At 35.5% G+C, this 19,084-nt stretch overlaps 1 protein-coding gene across 1 annotated transcript in view; it reads left to right on the top strand.

Moving 5' to 3' along the window:
* The first annotated feature begins 2,612 nt into the window (after positions 1-2,612).
* The window catches only part of LOC130584727 (serine/threonine-protein kinase Nek11-like), a 56,291-nt gene continuing 39,819 nt past the window's right edge, over positions 2,613-19,084 (top strand). Inside the window, exons 1-8 of the mRNA XM_057384882.1 lie at positions 2,613-2,706; positions 3,173-3,299; positions 10,340-10,489; positions 10,572-10,650; positions 11,148-11,233; positions 14,799-14,918; positions 16,523-16,616; positions 17,467-17,584. Of these exons, the coding sequence (XP_057240865.1) occupies positions 2,613-2,706; positions 3,173-3,299; positions 10,340-10,489; positions 10,572-10,650; positions 11,148-11,233; positions 14,799-14,918; positions 16,523-16,616; positions 17,467-17,584 (868 nt within the window). The remainder of the gene's footprint in view (positions 2,707-3,172; positions 3,300-10,339; positions 10,490-10,571; positions 10,651-11,147; positions 11,234-14,798; positions 14,919-16,522; positions 16,617-17,466; positions 17,585-19,084) is intronic.

Consider the following 19,084-nt stretch of genomic DNA (forward strand, 5'->3'; position numbering starts at 1 on the left):
TATTCTTTATGCAAACAGTAGATAATACAGGATTCAGACATACACAGAACCTCTTACTCCTCTATAGAGATCTGACAGAGGAAAGAGAAATTAATTCCTGATGATTTCACAGCAGTAAAATACTTCAGCTTCCTTCAGCTTCACTTGCAGTTGGTTCTGTTGCAGCAAAGCTTCATTCCAGGAGAYTGCCCACTCCTCAGGGCTTGTGCTGTTCTTTTATGACAATGACAATGAGACAGCAAGCAGGTACTCTATAGAACATAGATATGGATATGTTTACAGCCCAAATTTGAAGCACTCTTCAAGTATTAATTTCTACCCAAAATAACCACTCATTAGTCACTTCACTGTCCATCAAGTAAAGTTTGCTGGGGATCAGTTAATTCATGTTGTTTTTATAGGTCAATCTTTTCCTACAATAACAAAGTTGCTCTCTTTTTTTAACTGGATTTACAGTGCAGGCTTGACATTAATTTTATACTAGCACTAAAGTATTCTTTTCAGTTAAGGTTTCAGCTTGTACCTTGCTTATCTTCTAAAATATCATGGCAGAATAAGGTGCATTACTGTGACTTGTAATGCACCTTATTCTGCTCCAAAAAATCAACCCAAATATTTATTTCTTGTATTAATATATGAAAACAGTTTATACTTACTGGTAATGCAAATAAAGTGCATAACATTTTCTTTGATATGTTGCAAGATTAGCATTATATTGTAATTCAAACTAATGTGACCCAAACACCTTCTTTTAATCTCATTTTCAAATAATATGCTACTGAAAGCTTTCTGGATCATTTTTATATTTCAAATCACCTGTTACTAAAATAAAAGATATTCAGGAAACTTTTAGGTTCAAAAGTTCTGTTGTTATATTCCTAAAAAAGACTACTATTAAAAGAAGGTTAAAACCTACTAATGCTCAGCAACAATGCACAAAGAAAATTTAACTCAGTGCAAGCAAGTTATTTCAAAGCATCTGTGTGATCAATGATAAGGAAAGCCCTTTCTGAATCTAAATAAAAACAGCAAGATGTCTATAAAACTATGTGTCTATTTATATATACATATACATACTTACAAAAGAATAACAAATATCAGTTTAATTTCCTTACTGATGTAATGTGTGAGGAGTATATGTGTATTGCTCATGGAAGTAGTCAAATAGAGAACAAATTATTGATAGTAATTTATAAACATGGGTGGAGGCATACTGAATAAAACTTTCATTTTTCTGAATGTGCAAACCTTTTTCTACAGGTATTACTTTCAGAACAAAAAAAAATTGAAAGGAAACAAAAGTGAAATAATTCCTGTAAGAAACATAAAGAACTCTTTTCATTGACCCATAAAACCAGAAACGTTTCTTTTTATTGCCCAGTCTGTGTACATGCTGCAATGAATTCTAGTATTATTTTCATTTTTTCCCCATTTGTGAACTGAGTATATAGAATTTAATATTTTTTTCTCTTCTTGCAAAAATTATTTTCAAATGAGTTGTGGATTAAATTGTGTGTTTAAATTGTGCTGTAAAATGCGTATTTTCTGATCTTAATATAAAACTATTTTGGAAATAATTTCATTATATCAGCGTGTAAGACACTCATTAAAATTTGAGATAATAAATGAAAATTGCTAAAAAAATTAAAATCAATTATTATATTTGTTCTTCTTGTCCACATCTCAAGAATCCTAAAGCATCAGTTTCTTTCTTTACATGTTTTAAATGGCTGAATGACTAGTGTATTTGTATTAACAAATACCGTTTCTGTAGCCAAACACAATTCTAACCTCCTCCTGAGCAGAGCTGATGACTAATCCGGTGTGTTAGCAATAGTTTCAAAAGTGGATGAATTCTAATTTAGTTGAGGTTATAGGGAACAATGCTCTTGGATACGTTATTAGCAAGAATTAATTGAGAATATGTTGTGTATACTGCAGGGATATTTTTTTCCTAAGGGGCTGCAAAATTACTGTCACACATGTAAGATTTATAGAAGTTAAGAAGATTCTGTATATTCTCACATCGTGTGTAGCTTATGATGTTATTTCAAACTTTGATGGAAAAATAAGTCTGTAAAAGCTAATTGTTCTTTTTATTTTCCTTTTTATCTTTGTAAAAAGTTCTTTCAAGTTCCACACTGTCACTGTAAAAAATTGAACTACTAGCTTAGGCTATATAGATATTTGTCTTTGAAGTAATACTTTTGCTCTGAAGGAGTGTTTCTTAGCTTTGAGGAGCTCTAATTGCTGTTTTTCTCATCCCTTATTCTCTTGTGAGACATCTTATTCTCCGGGCAGAAAATAAGATGTAATGCTTTTCACTCGAGTCAGATAGGCAGACTTGCCTTTTTCCCTTCCTCTGCAGCTCATACTATGTCTGTATCTGTATTTTTTAGCTGGGATCTCCAGGTACATTTTTATTATCCTATTTCAGCTCTCACCCTGTGGGTGCCTGTGAATGCACCTCTGTGTGCATGTGAAGTTCCTTAATGCCATCATCCGTGCATTGTCACTTGCAGAGTTGTAGCAGTGCTGGGCTGGCCTTTCTGGAAAGGGCTGAAGTTAATACCTGAAATACTTAATCTGTGACTCTGAATGCTTCCAGTTGGATGAGGCTGAATTTCCTTTTCTATTCCAGATGGATACTTCACAGGGATTTGAAAGCCAAGAATATATTTTTGAAAGATAATCTTCTTAAAATTGGTGAGATTTCCATACTAATAAAAGATATATTTTCCTGGGATAGAACAGTTCAGTAGACATTTTGTCAATAAAGAGATTTAAAGAAAATCATGTCTGAAATAGCCGTTTGATTTGTGGTCAAGCATTTATTTGACAACCAGACACAAGAGAGGCATTGAAATCTCTAGCCTTGAGGATGCTTCAGGCTTGGCTGGGCCTGGACCTGAGCAGTCTCATGAAAGTTGCTTTGAGCCAGGGATTTGAATCAGATGACCTTGTAAGGCCTCTTCAAACCCACATTTTTCTGTGATGTTATGCATTTGAGGTGTTTTTATTTTTAAGAATTGTTTTTCCCATTATTTCAAATACTGGCAAGATTTTCTGTATGTGCAGTCATTTTATCATGCCTAACAATAAACAAAAAAAAGTTTCTGTGAATAGATATACATTTAAATTAATAGATTATTGTTTCTACTGATATTTTTAGGAGACTTTGGAGTTTCTTGTCTTTTGATGGGTTCATGTGATCTTGCAACTACTTTTACTGGGACACCATATTACATGAGTCCAGAAGTACTGAAGCACCAGGGATATAACACAAAATCTGACATTTGGTGAGTAGTCAGAATACTGTTTAGGTTGGGTTAGGCATTTATTTTCACTAAAACTGTTTCAGTACATTTGAATCAAATTTTGCAATCTGAAGCCTTGCCCTTTGCATTAAGAAGCCTGTAGTTGGCTTTTATTCTGGGTTATCTGAGACTTTAAAGGAGTGTAGGATTCAGGTTCAGTCTATGATATGATACAGGATGATTGTAGACAAAGTTCAGGTTTTTCTAGAAAGGGGAAAATCTCTTTTTTTCTGGTATTGAGATAGATGAATTGAAAGAGGCAACTTCCTGTGAAACTTTAGGTGGATGACCAAAGAGTGATTCTAGCTGAGAGGACAGCARAAGGACCTTATTAGGAACTGAATTTAAAACCACTGACAAATGTTAAAAGCAAGAAAGTATTTGGAAGTGGAGTTGAAGATGAGAATAACGGTGGTGTTAGAACAGAAATAAAAAGGTTTTCTGTTTTAGAAGAGACTCAAAGGTAGAAAGAAAAGTGTCAGTTCTGTATTTGGCACAAATTCTGGAGATGAGGACTTCAGAGATGATGATTAAAGAGTCAAGTATAGGAGCTGAGATCTGTTGAAGGACTTTTAGGTGTGCAAGTCAAGATGAAAAATGTTGTTTTTGGATGGGGAAAATATCTGGCTTGTTTATATCTCATGTTTTAAGATACAGTTAAAATGTTATCTTTTAAATGTTGCCTTAGTATTTTATTTAAGGGTATTTGTTTCTTTTATGAGGTGTCTTTTTTTTTGTTTTGTTTTGTTTTTTCTGTGGGTATATATATCAGAAGATGTATTTTTAATAAATATTTCAAATCAGGAAAATTCTTTATAAAACATTTGGCCACTGGAATATAGCTTGATTTCTTTATAATTTACTCTAGCTTCATCTCAGTTCTGCCTTTTCAAAATATACTGGTGACTGCAGGATATAATTCTAGAAGTGGAGAACAGTCATCTGCATTTTCAAATGGTAGCAGCCATTTTTCACAGTTGACATATTCAGTCCAGTCAACGGATATGTCAGGAATCTCACCTCATGGTCTGTGTAGCTGACTGCTATGGATTTCATGTCAGGTTCTCTCTTGTTCATCTGTAGCAAATATCAGTTAATACACGTAGTCAATAAAAATTTATTGGGAGAAGATTTCAAAGGATGTCAAAAGAAATAAATAGACAGGGAAACCTGCCTACTGTGGTCTTCTACTGTAAGGAATAATTTCTTTTGTAGAATGGAAATAGAAAGTAAAAGACATGTTTAAGTTCTGTTTGTGGTTACTAGTGTCAATCCATATTGGTCATTGAGGCTGTACAGTGTAAATGCAAGCAGAGTTTGATCCTATATTTTTATAAATGATGTGTTGAACACCCTTTAAAAATTTACAAAAACACAGAATAAAGCCCCCCATCCCAAACTCAGTAGCTACCAGCTTTCTGCTATACTTTCTGTCTTTTGTAATCTTTCCAAAGTGTTACCAAGAGCACTCATCTGAGGGTGAAACTGCTTTCAGTAGGAGCTTCTTGGCCCTCACTTTAGGGGCACCAAGGAAGTGGTGTGCCCGACTCAGTAGCTCTCCAGCCCACAATCTCCTTCTTTTGAGCCAGGAAAATCTTTTGATCAGGACTCATGTGTTTGATTGATACTCTCATCATTTCATCTTTTAATCTTTTAGTAATGATTTTATTTGATTTTTTTTTTCACTGTCCCCGTTTAACAGGGGCCAAAAGACAAGAGGACACTGATATACAGGGAAGACCCCTCTGGAGGCTCTAGGTGAGATTAAGTCCTTGGGCCACTGTACAGGAAATTTACTTGCTCATGAAGAATCAAAGGCTCATAGAATGGTTTGGGTTGGAAGGGTCCTTAAAGCTCATCTAGTTCCAACTCCCTTGCCATGGGCAGGGGCACCTTCCACTAGATAAGGTTGCTCAACGCCTCRTGCAGCCTGGCCTTGACCTCTCTCTCAGTTTGAAGCTGAGACATGAACCCTTGTCCTGTCATTACATGCCTTTGTAAAAAGTCCCTCTCTGGCCTTCCTGGAGGCTTTTCTTCTCCAGACTGAACAACCCAACCTCTCAGCCTGTCTTCATGGAAGGGGTGTTCCCTCAAATCATCTTTGTGTACCTCTTCTAGACTTGCTTCGACCGGTCTGCATCCTTCTCATCTTGAGGGCCAGAGCTGGATGCAGTACTCCATGTGGGGTCTCAGTAGAGTGGGGTACAGGAAAGAATCGCCATCCTCAGCCAACTAGTCATGCTGCTTCTGATGCAGCCCAGGATATGGTTGGTTTTCTGGGCTGTCAACACCTGTTGCCATGTCATGTTGAGCTTTTCATCAAGCAACATCCCCCAGCTCCTCCTCAGGCTTACTTGCAATCCATTCTCTGCCCAGTCTGTATTTGTGACCTAAGTGCAAGACCTTGCAATTTGCCTTGTTGTGCTCTGTAACTTTGCGACGGGCCCACCTCTCAAGTCTGCCAAGGTCCCTCTGGATGAAATCCCCTCTTCCAGCATGTCACCCATACCACACAGCTTGTTGTCAGCAAACTTGCTGASGGTACGCTCAGTCCCTCTGTCCATGTTACTGACAGAGATGTTAAACAGCAGTGTCTGTTGACCCCTGCGGAATTTCAAGTAGTTGCCCAAGTCTTTTATATGTGGCTGAAGTGACATTCTCTCTTCAGACTTGTTCTTGTCTCTAGCAGGGACTCAAAAATTCACGCACAAAAACTCAGACTTACAAGTGTTCCCATGGTAAACGTAAAATAATGTAAAATATCTTCTGGAAAAGACAATTAATGTTATCTCACCTTGTTATCAGGGTGCTCTCACTGTTCAGTCCAGTTATTCATTGTTCATTGGAAAGACCTTAATTTATGCTGCATTAATGATGTGCTCTAAAGAGACATTGTGCTTTTCAGGTTCACTGAAATGCTCTGCAGCTGGCTTTTCAAAACTGGCTTGAATATTCACAGTGCAGCAGCTGGTGCAAGAAGTTTCATCCTTTATAGCTCAAGGTGAATAGATGGGAAAAAGCTTCATGTTCTACAGTTTTTCCCTATGGAAGTTCTGTGGTTGGGCTCAGAGAAGGGGCAGCATTTATGTTTTTCTTCAGCTGAAATATCAGCGCTGGAGTTCTTTGCTATTCCATGCTTTATGTCAAATCTAAATTCCCAGGAGGCAAATTAAAATTGGCTCACACGTTTYCCTCAGSATCCCTGAGCCTGGACTGGCCAGGCCATGCGAGAAAACCTTAGCAGATAACAGTACAGGGTTTCCTCTTTTCCGGACAATAAACTTCTTCAGGGAGCTGATCCCAGTTCATTGGTTCACCACCCCCTTCTGCCATCAGTGCTTCCCCCTACGGATGCAGCAGATGGAGAAGAGTCAGAGCAGCGCTGGCAGCTGAGCTGAGACAGAGGGAGCCCAAGAGGCCAGGCTGGCTCAGGGGTCAGTCAGTGATGTGTGTGTGTGTGCAGTTGGTAATTGAGGTTCACTGGTGGCCCAGAACAGCGTGACCCCAAGGTGCTGCTGTGCCAGTGTCCTGGTGTCCCTTCCTGCCCTTACACACTCCAAGGTGACACTGATGTATTTGAGGCTCAGCTGGCATTCCCATTCCTCTAGCGCTGTGGCACTGCATTCATGTGTCAAGAAAACTGAAGGAAACAGTTACCAGCAATAACATTTCTCTCTACTTTTCAAAGGTATGATCTTATAAGGCAAATTTCATCCAGGAACTTTTGAATAGGTTTGTGCATATTGTATGTTACAATCTAAGAAACAAAAATTATAACAGAAATAATAGTAGTATTTCTTAGTAGTAAGTATTTCTTATTCCTTTAGAGACTTAAAAATTCTTCATAGGAGAGGTATAAATAACTGTCTTTGTCTTTCAGAGACAAAACAATGTCACAATCACATGTAAATCCATTGTACTCTTGTCTTCCATCAAGTACTGTCAGATTTTGACAGAGGGTTTGTCTGTTGTATTTGGGTAAATTGGGTTATCCACACCACAGGTCTTGAGCCTTTCATTTTATTGTTCTTGCTTCTCTGTGCTTTTTCTCCACTTTTTCTCCACTCTGATCATATCAGAAGGTATTAAGAATTTGTTGGCTTCAGATTCTGTGAGGAATATGTCTACAAATTTAATTTCGTAAATATTCAGTCATCAGCCCTTGAATGAGACCTCTCTACTCCTGTCTTCCCCAGTCCCTCAGCCTCAACATTTCTCCATTTTTTGGTTGTTAATATTAAAGAAAATGATGATCAGACTAAGAGATATAAGCCATAAAGGTATATGTGTTTGCATTATCTGAGTTTGGGGCTTGAATTTAAAATCTAACTTGGATCTTACAACCTTTGAAGAATTGTAACACTTTTTCCAAAAGGTCAGAAGATCTTAAAAGTATAACAGTGTTTATGTAAGCAATACCAAAAACTTCAGGGTGGTTTGTCCTAAGAAGTTAGAGGTCTGTCAGTTGAGATTGGGGAGAACACACTGAAGCCTGTCCAGATGCTCCATTTTATGATGTAATTGAGCCTAAGTAGCTTCAATGTGAGCTGGTCATGCCACAATTTTGCTGAAATTATGTGCTCTTTGGGAACTTTGTCAAACCTATTCATGAATATAGGGAGTTGTCAAACCAAGTGTTCTGGCTGGACAGTTTAATGGCCATTTTAGGATTTTATAACATTGGCACTTATTCAGGCTAAGATTATAAAAGTAATTAAATTGTATGTTTGGATCATGTGCAGATTACTTATGGGAATTGGGGAGCAATTTCCTCCTGCTCCTTACAAGGTGCTTAGACCAGAAATGTCGGACACAACTGAGAAATTCTGTTTTGAGCCAAAAGCTTGTCTGTTACTCCCTTGGGTTTGCAGCCCAGCAGCTCTCTTGGGAAGGAATAGCCTTGCTCTGGAACCCAGGGCAGCATTTCTCAGCTTAGGAGATATTTATTTAATTTCAAAGATTGAGATCCTGCAGAAAAAAAACCAAAAAAACAAAAAAACAGAAAAACCCACAAAACTTTGTTATTTTTCCCTCATTTTTCTTTACTTTTTTTTTCCCTATTTTTTTTCTTTCATGACATAGATGGGGTTTTCTGGGTAGCCTGTTGGCAGTTTGGGCTGYAGCAGAATGCCCTGGGCATTCTTTTCATCTTTTTCCACCTCAGGTGTAGTCAGAATATTACATTAGATGAATAAATCAGCTTCTCTGATGTGTCAAATCCCATGTTCCTAAAGGCTCATTAAACAATTTCTAGCTGCCAGAATCAAGCATCTTCCAAAACAGATTGATTCTGCAAAAAGAAGTTATAGTACAGTCTGTCAGGTTGGGATTTTCCTTTTTTTTCTTTTTTCTGGCTGATTTCCATTTTTTGTTTGATGCTTTCAGATGCTGTGAGCATAGGGGTCTTTTTGTTGTTCTTTTAGTTTAAAGTATTTTCTTATGTAGTAATTAYCTTGTTTCAGAGTTTGAACATACATCATAAATATAGATTATCATCTGTGTGTTACTGTTTACTGATTTTGAAATTTGAAAGCTGTTTGACAGTTAAATCTTTCAAAAACCTGAACAATTATTTATTTAGCTCAGTAGTTGGTCTTTGGTCAGTTCTTAGCAAAAATGCTCTGCTCATGGTTTTGACATATTTGCTTGAAAAGTACCAGTGAGTGGAGCCCCCCTATTGTCTCTCTTCTTCCTTAATTGCACTGTGCATAGAGCCTGGGTTTCAGCTTTAAATTCTTTACTCTTCTTTTATTGCCATATGGGCCAAAACAATTCTCCTTCTTTAACTAAAATAAATAATTGAAACTTTATTCATTATATGCTTTCAAATAGGTTTATACCCATTTCCTGAAAGCCATTCATCCCTACATATTTCTTATCATTATGCTTTATTTTCCTACTTCTTCTGGAATCACAGAATATATTATAAATATCACAGTCAATACTACATAAAGATAATTAAACTGGTTACTTCAATGAGCCTTGACCTKTATCTGGCTCTCATCAGCAATTTCTATAGACTTGATCAAGTCAGTCATTGATCAAGTCAGCTCCCCTGACTGGGGAAAAAGCTGAGCATCCTCCAAGGCCTGCAAAACTCAACTCCCCTGTTTTTTTAAAAATATTTATCAGACAGAACCCAGCTGAAGTGTGAACTGTTAGGAATAGTCATTTTCTAAARTTATTATGAGAGTGTTTATTTTAAAATGTTAATCTTGGTGATCTTTTGTGATGGCCATTAGGACGGGTGAAAAAGGTGATGGCAAACCAGAGAGCCTTTTAAAACGATTTGCAGTCATTTCTCCTGGTTTTTGATGATTTAAAATTCACACTGGTTCTTAGCTAGGTCTCTAGACCTACATGTTCAGATTTCTTCTTTTCTTCTCCAGATAAAATTTCAAGGAAATTTAGTTTTGTGTGTTGGAATATGATCTCATCTAAATTTTCAAATTTCTTTGAGTACAAATTCATTTCATCATTTGAGTATATGGCCAAATGAGTGAAAATACACCAGAAGACACTTCTGTTATTTGAACATATCATTATTTAATTCTAATTGAATTTTAGCCTGAGTTTGTTGTCATAAATTAATTTGCAAAACAAATGTAACCAAACCTATGTCCAAACACTACAAAATTGTTTTCTCAGTCAGTCACCAATTAAACATTTTTATTCCTCAATTAATGAGTAATAATCTAAAGTAGTTAATATAATTGGGTTTTACTGTACATTTATATATGATTATATGTATTTATGTATATATATATATATATATATATATATATTCAAGAATCCAAGTTCGTTCCTATACTTATGAAAATAGAATGATGATTTATCCTGTTTATAAATGTATTAATTTGTGAACTACATAAAAATATTTTAGATGGAAAGGACACCACAACAGTGAAACATCCTTCTCAGAGAAAAGGRCATACAATTGTGATTATACTTACTGTAATGTCTCTATGCATGCTACTTTCAAAAGTATTGTTCATATTATTCCTATTTGTTTATTCTTCGAGGTCTCTGGGATGCATCTTGTATGAGATGTGTTGTATGAATCATGCATTTACTGGACAGAATTTTTTGTCTGTTGTGTTAAAAATTGTGGAGGGTGAAACACCTTCTCTTCCTGATAGATATCCAAGCAAACTGAATGCTGTGCTATGCAGGTATGTTATTTTCTTGTTTAGTAGGTTTTTCAGTTAGTTTGGACAATTGCTTAATTATTACTTTTGGCTTTAAATCTTTCAGCATGTTAAATAAGAATCCTTCATTGAGACCATCAGCAGCAGAGATCCTAAAATCCCCTTATATTGAAGAACAACTAAAGGTATGTAATAAAAAGAGGTAGTGGTACACTTCCCATTCGAGTATGTATCTTGCAAAAGCAAAATGGAGGCAGGGAAAACATGGTGAGAAAAGATAAATTTGACAGCTKTTCATGGGAACATTAATCCAGGGGACTTTTAGAGCTATAGTACAAATACGACAGAGGAATGAAGCCCTCATCCCTTGAGATGCTGAATCTATCTCCTCTTAAATGTTATAAGCAATAAGAAAAAYAGACATTTATGCATAATAAGTGTAGATCACTTGGGCCTGGGTACATATATCTATAAACTGTTTTAATTTGCCAAAGTTTTAAGGAAAAGCAATGCCTTTTGCTCATTTTGCCCAGGTTTCAATGCCTGTATTATTTGRCTTTCTGAGAAGGTGGGGAAGAAAACTCAGTCAGGTTTTACATTAGGATGGTATTGGGTCTTAGCTGCAGATTCTGGGTAACTTTAGCATCAAGTGTAATACCCCTTTTATTTTATTGCCTTGCAGAAAATGCAGTACAAGTTCACAAACATGACTGTGAAAGACAAGGCACTTAACTGGCAGAAAGAAACTGCTCCCAWTTTTGGTGCTGTGTAAGTATTTTTTCAAAGTCCTATGGGCAGTACTATATGAAATTACAGTGTTGCTAAATAATGTCATTAAAATTTGTGTCAATCTCATAGTACTTTATGTTTAGACAAACCTATTCCCCAGAAATACAAAAGAGAACCTATGTATTAGGGACATGCATAATTAAGATTAAGGGAGTAAAAAAGGATTTTCAAATGAAGTATTTTTATTATGTGACTGTGTAAATTGCACATGCACGTGCAGTATATGTTTATGTTAGTTTAGTACCAATTTGTATGTAAATCATGACCTTTGTCTTTAAATTTTGAAGGTTTGAGCTGTCATTTTAGTTAGATCATCATCATTTATAGTGCTGCTGTTTCTGYACCTACTAAAAACTGAATATGAAAGCTATGCTTCCTAAATGACACCAAACCAAAAGCATATACACTTCAACTAATATTCATCTAATACCTCCAGAGGATACTGTTATTTTTATCTTGTAACTACAGTGAGAAATCAAGGGTAGAGATATTTCTTCGCTCACTGATCTCAGCAGTGTCTTCACACATAATCTCTCTCTTAGGCACTGAATAGAAATAAAATTAATTAATTGCATTAAATTACAATGTTGCAATGTTTAAAACAAATGCCAGTATGGGCAATTTAATTTTGCCTTTGTAAATTAGCTTTGCAGTTTCATTTGCAACTCGCCCTCCCTTTGCTCCCCATCCCTGACTATTCTGTATAGATTTTGTTCTGTTAAGAAGTAGCAAGCTCAAAATCAGAAGTTTGTGATCCTGTGAGGAAGCAATGAACRTCTGTGTTTCTTATTTCCCCTAGATAACTGTCAAGACTTTACCAGCTCTCTGATATTTCTTTTGAATTATTAGGTAACAACAATGAAAGCTAGAGCAATCCAGTATTGGAAGTGCCTTTGAGGCAATAGGACTTTCACCTTTGTTTTTTGTGACCTCTGCTCTCCTACAGGACCCACAGTTTTGCAGATTTGATCACTTTACAGATGCTGCCAATTTTGCTGCTTGCAAGCATCCCTTCAGGAGTGGTGATCAGATTTTCCAAACAAAGCAAAATTTGCTATCAGTGGTAGGAAGAAAGYAGAGTACAGACAGTTGAATTTCACACAACAAAAAATTTTATATATCACTTTACTCAGTCTAACTGATGTTAGTGTATCTGTAGGCTCTCATCTCTACAAATTATGTTTTGTTTTTCTACCTTGTCACTTCTCTCCTTGGTGTCTCTTGTTGACAGATGACCCTCTGTCTTTTTATGAGACAAAGTTTTCCRTTTTGGTATGAATAGGTACTGTTAGTATAAATAGTTCATTGAAATTTGTAAGCCTTGATGTAAAATGAAACAATAAATATACATATCTAAGTTAATTCAATTAACTTKGAGAGGATTCCTGACTTTTCAAATTAAATACAGTTAAATACAGAAATACTTAGAGATATACTGTAAATAGTTTTGGGACACTGAAATCTTGCCCAGATATTATGCCAACTCTATCTGAATTATATTCAGTAATTAATCTTGTTAATTCTTGACTTYATCTTGTGAGCACGAGATTTCAGATCATCTATATGCACCAAAACCATTGCATCTGCTTTGGGGAAGCAGTATTGTTACTTATAGAATATATATCCGGACTTCAAGTATACCCTGCTTCTAGAACAGACTGATAAAACTAGTTTGTATTTTTTTGTAAAATATGTACTGTGATCTGGTCCATTGTCATTAGCTTGAATATATTGAGTCTCATTGCCTTCCAAATGGACATCATTTTTTGACAGATACAGCATGTGGGAAGGACATTTGTGTATATCCCAGAATCTGTAGCTATACCTTTTCAAAAGTAAGTYTTTAGTCTATAAGAGGAAGATCAAACTAACTGCAAACATAGTGTCCTTATACTATTGTTAAAAGGAAATGGGAAGTTTGCTTCCCTGCAGAGGTTTGGAGTTTCTATAAATTGTGAAGCAATGAATGGCTGCAGTCTGATTATTTTTTCCTGAGTGTKTGGAATGCACAAGAATTCATAATCTTGTCATGACTCTCATTGTATTTATGAGAATATTAGCTGCCTCTATTATTACTAGTAAGCAAAATGCCAAATAATTTCTGCAATCCCAGATCTAGAGAGGCAGGTAAAATGAACTAAGAATACCCCAAAAATGGCAGACAGCAGAAAAAGGGAGGAGAAAGAAAAACATTTACCACATTTYCATTGCTGTAATGAAGMATTACTCCAGTCTCATTGAGCTTAYAAACACTTGCTTGCTAGGGTGTTTTCCTCAACTGTTGCTACTTTATGTTTGCTTTTTTCCTCACTAGAATTCTTTATGACATGTAAAGCAAAAAGGTKGRGTCTAGTTTCTTCTAGTAAAGGCTGCTTATGTCTTACTTTAATTCATTTCTATTCAAGTAATAAATTTTAAATATTTAAGTTAAGGCTGTACAAGTTCAGTTTCAACTTGAATGAAAAATTGCTTTTTCTYCCATGAGATTATTTTAATTTAAATTAGAGTTTTTTACAGGAGACAAGAAATATGTCTACATTATTCATACTTGAAGAGTTAGTTCCATTCTTATGAATAATTGAACTCTTCTTGTCTTTGTCCTTAATCTTTCATATTTCACAATAATRTTCATATCTTTGCACTATTTGGAAAACATAATGAAATCTTCTCTGCTCATTTATTAAAATCCTGATTTCAAAATGATTGTCCAGATTCAGTCATTTCAAAATGATTGTTGCAATTTGTATGGTTACAAACCTGGGCTCTTAGATTATCAGAAGTAGATTTATCTCATAAGAACAAAAATAGTAATTTGAAATGAATACTTGGTATAACAAACATGTTATATAAGTGAATATATATAGTATAGTGAAAGGTGACTGCCAAGGCRTTTCAAACTATGGTTTCATTTTTCTTATAATTATGATAGGATGTGAGACAAAAATCTGAGATTAGTATCCTTTTTCTGATAAAGGACTAATATTGCTCTCCTCTGTTGATAAATACAGCTGAAATATATAAGTCAATAATTCATGCTCAGCTTTCAGAGATGACCTATGGAGACCATTTTATGTGTGAACTGTTATTATTGATTAGGACCAGAAATTCAAGAGGACAACATGATAATTATATCTGTCATTAAAGATACAWAAATATTCTCTTTTATTCTAGACAGATAGTAACAATAAATGTAAAATGTATGAGCRCTACTGTGGCTCTCATTTAAAGACAGACTTTGTRCTTGGAMTATGCCCAATAATGAGRCCTGACAGGGTAAATATTTCACTGTGCTTCAATATTTATCTTTTAAGGAGATGAATCTACCTTTTTCCACCTTCACCTGAAATGATTCACATTCTGAACAAATCCATGTTTCAATTTAAAAGAGTCATTTGCTTTCCAAACTAAAGTCTATTTAGTCTGYTATTGTTCTAGAGACTTTCTAATTATTCCATTTGAAATGTCACTGTGTTTCAATATATAGTCAAAATACTGAATATTTACATTTTTGTATGAAGATGGGTTTGCATGCATTCAATTTCAGGCAGAAAAAAGTTCATTTACAAACTCTGCAGGAGCTGTCTGAAGTACAGAARATGACACCGCGGGAACGAATGCGGCTGAGGAAGTTAAATGCTGCAGACGAGAAAGAAAAGAAGTTGAAGTAAGTTTCTCCCTAACCATGCAATTTTCCCCACCCAATGGTCTAMTGAATGAGTTAGAATTGTCAAGGTAGAAATAAAATAGAACTGGTCTTCAGCTACTCAAAGTGCATGAGAATTTTAGATGACAATAAATCATGCTAATTATTTATGTAGGAAAAAGCTGAGAACACTAGCCCAAAAACTGGTGCTCTGAGTACTGTGTTTCTGGTTAAATAAGTATATGAGAGATTTTCAGATGTGTTACAATAGGAGACTCTTTAAAAATGATTGGTTATATTAAAAACTGCACAGTCTGAGGAGTCAGACATTCAGTTACAATCCAGTTTTTGCCAATTGTTTTGGCCTCAGAGGTTTTCCAGTATAAGTTAATAGAGGATAGTCTTATCAGAGGATCAAACACAGGCAATGGATGTGTTGTAAAAGTTTTATGATATATTGTTTTTTTATTGAGTGAAACRTAATAAAATGTTTTGAAGGAGATTAAGTACAGTTTCTAATGGATTATGAGAAAAAATTGGAAGGCAGTGTTTGTTTGGATTTTTTTATTGAAAACCAGAATATACTCTTTTAATGACACWTTTGAAACAAAGAACTAAGACCTTCATGTCCTTTTGGAAAATATGTCTGAAGACCACTTGTGTCTGACTGGCATTTGACACATAAATTTATTCTCATTTTAGAAAACCCTCTCAAACTGAAACCACTGTACAAAATGTATTACATTTATCACTTCTTCTGTGTGGTGTTTTCAGTAATATAGTAGGCCAATTTTTKTACTAATATGAGATTTATTTATATGACTTCTTTCACTTTCTAAAACTGAATGGAGATTAGGAAATAATGGTAATTGCAGGATAGTTCAATTTGGTTTTCATTTTCATTACTTTCTTGTGTTTTGATGTTTTCTGTTGAGATTGTCATGTTTTTTCTTACCCCCAACAACAAAATGAAATATATTTGTTTTGTAATATGAAGGCAACATTAATATTCAGACCTCATTCTCAGTCATGAATCTTTAAAATGGATTTACATTGAGCTCTAGATCATTGTCAGATGACTCTGGCTGAAAATGTTTGAAACAATRCAAAACCAGCACCTTCTCAGACTGGAGATCTGCTTCCAGCACTGCAAATCTAGAGAYGGATGGGAAGGGAGTATAGTAATGGAAGCTGGCAAAACTGCTTAATGTAGCATTCATCTGAAGTGGTTCCACACAGAAAATCACAGTTACCAACTGTCCCCCAGATGAAGAGTTCATAGCTCACAAATGTTGCATGCGTGTCTGCGGCTGAAAGGTCCCTGCACTACATGGTGTAATAAAACCTAAAGCATTTAAAATCCTTGGATGAAGTAGAAAAGACAGTGACTAATAATTTACTATGTCTTAATTATGTTATGCAAGTGGTAAAAGTAATTTATAATGGTGTTTGGAAATAAGGTCTGAAATCTCTTTTTGTCTTCATTAAAACACGAGTAGATGACATGAATATTTAGCAACAGGGAAGTCTCATTATGGAATTTGTTTTTCCACATCTGCTTTTAGAAGATCCCTTTGTGCACGTCCTGATATCACATCCTAAATACAAGTGTTCTGTACTTACAGACAGCTGGCAGAAGAAAAATATCAAGMAAATATCAAAAGAATGCAAGAATTCAGGTCCCGTAATTTTCAGCAGCTGAATGTCAATGTCATACATGTAAGTATGGGCTGTTGTTTTGGAGGTCTCATTTATGTGCACCCAGTGTACAACACTTTTTTGTTTCCCATGTGGTTTCTGTTCCATTAACAGGCACAGGCCTGTTCTGAGAATAATAATAATTGGGAAATGCATTGAAGTCTGGACTGCTTAGCTGAACCTGCTCTGTGATGAGGCAAAGTACATTCTATTACTCAGATACAATTCAACAACCTCTCTATTCATTGCACAGTTTTATTTTCTTGAGTTACCCTTTCTTAATTTACCCTTAAATCTAAAKCTGGTCTCTGAAATGTTTTTATTGACTATATGACATTGAATTCAAAATACATTCGTTTTCAAGATGTTTAGGATTGTAATCCTTTAAGCACCTGTATTTGAGTTCTTTTAATTTATTAAGAATATTAACACTTCAATTGGCTTTTTAGTAAGAAAGAAACCTTGGAACGACTCCCAGAATAAATTGTCCATTGCTTTTAAGCTATCTGCAACAGAAGATAGGCCAGTTCAATTCTAGCACCACATCTTATTGTAGAAAGAAAGGGTCAGTTTGGAAATAGCTGATGAATGCATCACAGAAATAATTTTTTGTGTGCTTTTTATTCTATCTTTTCTTTTGCATATCTTCTGGTTTCTATTTCCCATTGTGTCTAGAGGAAAAAAAAAATTAAACCTGCTTCTGCTTATGGCTGGGTCACTACTGATCATTTACAAAAATGTTAGGATTTTATTTTAGTATTGCCTAATACAAGTCCCARGAATTGTGTAGATCAGGAAACCACTGTGTGGTGATTCTGCTGAAAGCTCCAAYGGTTCCTGTTTCTCCATGCTGTTCCATCATTTGACCAAGGAATCTGATGAGCAGACTTCAAAACACCTCATKCATTCTCAGCCCGTCCCTACATGCAACTATGCGTCCATGGGAAATGAGACAAGTGAACTCTGCACGTCTGAACTTACAGACCACGGTAAGAATTCAAAGTCTGATGTTAAAATGAAAATTCCTGTAATGAAAAAAAAGATTTGTCCCTTGTAGTTAATATGTGGTGGGAAAACTGCAGTTTAAAAAGTGGTCAGATYTGTAAAGTTGTCAAAAAATGGCGAAGAGAGAAGGAAATTAATCTGGGTGGATGTATGTACAGGAGATGTATAGCAATGTTAAGTGGTAGGGGATCTGTGTTCCCAAAGTTTCACCTGTGAGCAGACATAGAGGTGAATTCACTTCCTCCAAATGAAATGATGAATTAGAAGGAAATAGCTTAAACTTTACACATATAAAATGATTGGCTTTAGAAAAGCGTTTCCTAACTTACCTCTCCAATGAGAAGAAGAATACAAGAATTCAAAGTATTGGCACCTTTGGTACACTTTCATGCTGTTTACTTTAGCGATGAGAAAAGCAGATGGAAACTCTTTAAACTCTATTTATCTATATTGTCCTCAACTACTTCTCTACCACTGAAAGAATATGAAGTATTATATAACATATATTTCTATGTTATAGACAAAAGAACAGTCAAGCTTTCTGAAAAGGTTCAGACTGTGGAAATCTTTTGTTTAATGAGGAGAATATTTTTAAGATCACATTTTGTTTTGTTTCTACAATGTTCTGGAATAGTGTCTCACTCTTAAATATTTAAGAATCATTGTGTAGGCATTATTATGGTGAAAAATTTTTAATCAGATTAGAATCTTGCAAACTTTAAAGTAGGGAGACTATTTTTCTCTAATAGCACTGCCTTTAGTACTGGTTTAKGTACATCTGTGAAAGTATGGGTCACTAAATTAAAGGCATCAGAATCTGTTTGCTTGTGGTGGAGGTGTTTGAAGTTTTTAATAGCAAATGGCACTATTTTCTTTCAATGTACCCTCATTTGTRTCTATGTGGTTGGCTTGCTGTTTCACAGCAGGAGGAGAGATGACCTGTGTAGGAGAGAACCCAGCTGCCAGAAATACATCCTGGGGGGAGGGTGGGAAAACGTGCTAAGGGAGGACTGAGAGAWAGCRATAAACGTGGGTGAGAGATGTATTRGGAGAAGCATACAAAGGCTCCTAAACAGAAACAGAACGACATGCCTGAAAGGAAAGAAATGGATTTTTCTGCCTTTAGAGGTCACTGAGCTGATAAACTATAATGACAGGAATAAGATGCATTTATATCTGTGATGCAAAAGTTGGGTCAGTCCATTGTACAACTGAATGCATGTTTGATTGCTTGTGCCAGAATCTCTGATGAAGGAGTGGTAGGCTCATGACAAGAAGGAGTTATGGATAGGCAAGAGAAATTACATGGTTTCTCTTCTTTGCTTTGTGAATACCTTGTCATTGCTGAAGCTGATGTCAAAGCTGTTACTTTCTCTATTCAATATTCATGCTCTTCTTTTCTTTAAAMATTTCAGTGCAACCATGCATATCCTACATGTCTAATTATTAAATTATTAATTGTGCCTTTGTATTTGAAAATGTAG

Source organism: Malurus melanocephalus, unplaced genomic scaffold, assembly GCF_030028575.1.
Source record: "Malurus melanocephalus ecotype Western Australia unplaced genomic scaffold, MMel_1.1 scaffold_755, whole genome shotgun sequence".
In the NCBI taxonomy this organism is placed as follows: domain Eukaryota; kingdom Metazoa; phylum Chordata; class Aves; order Passeriformes; family Maluridae; genus Malurus; species Malurus melanocephalus.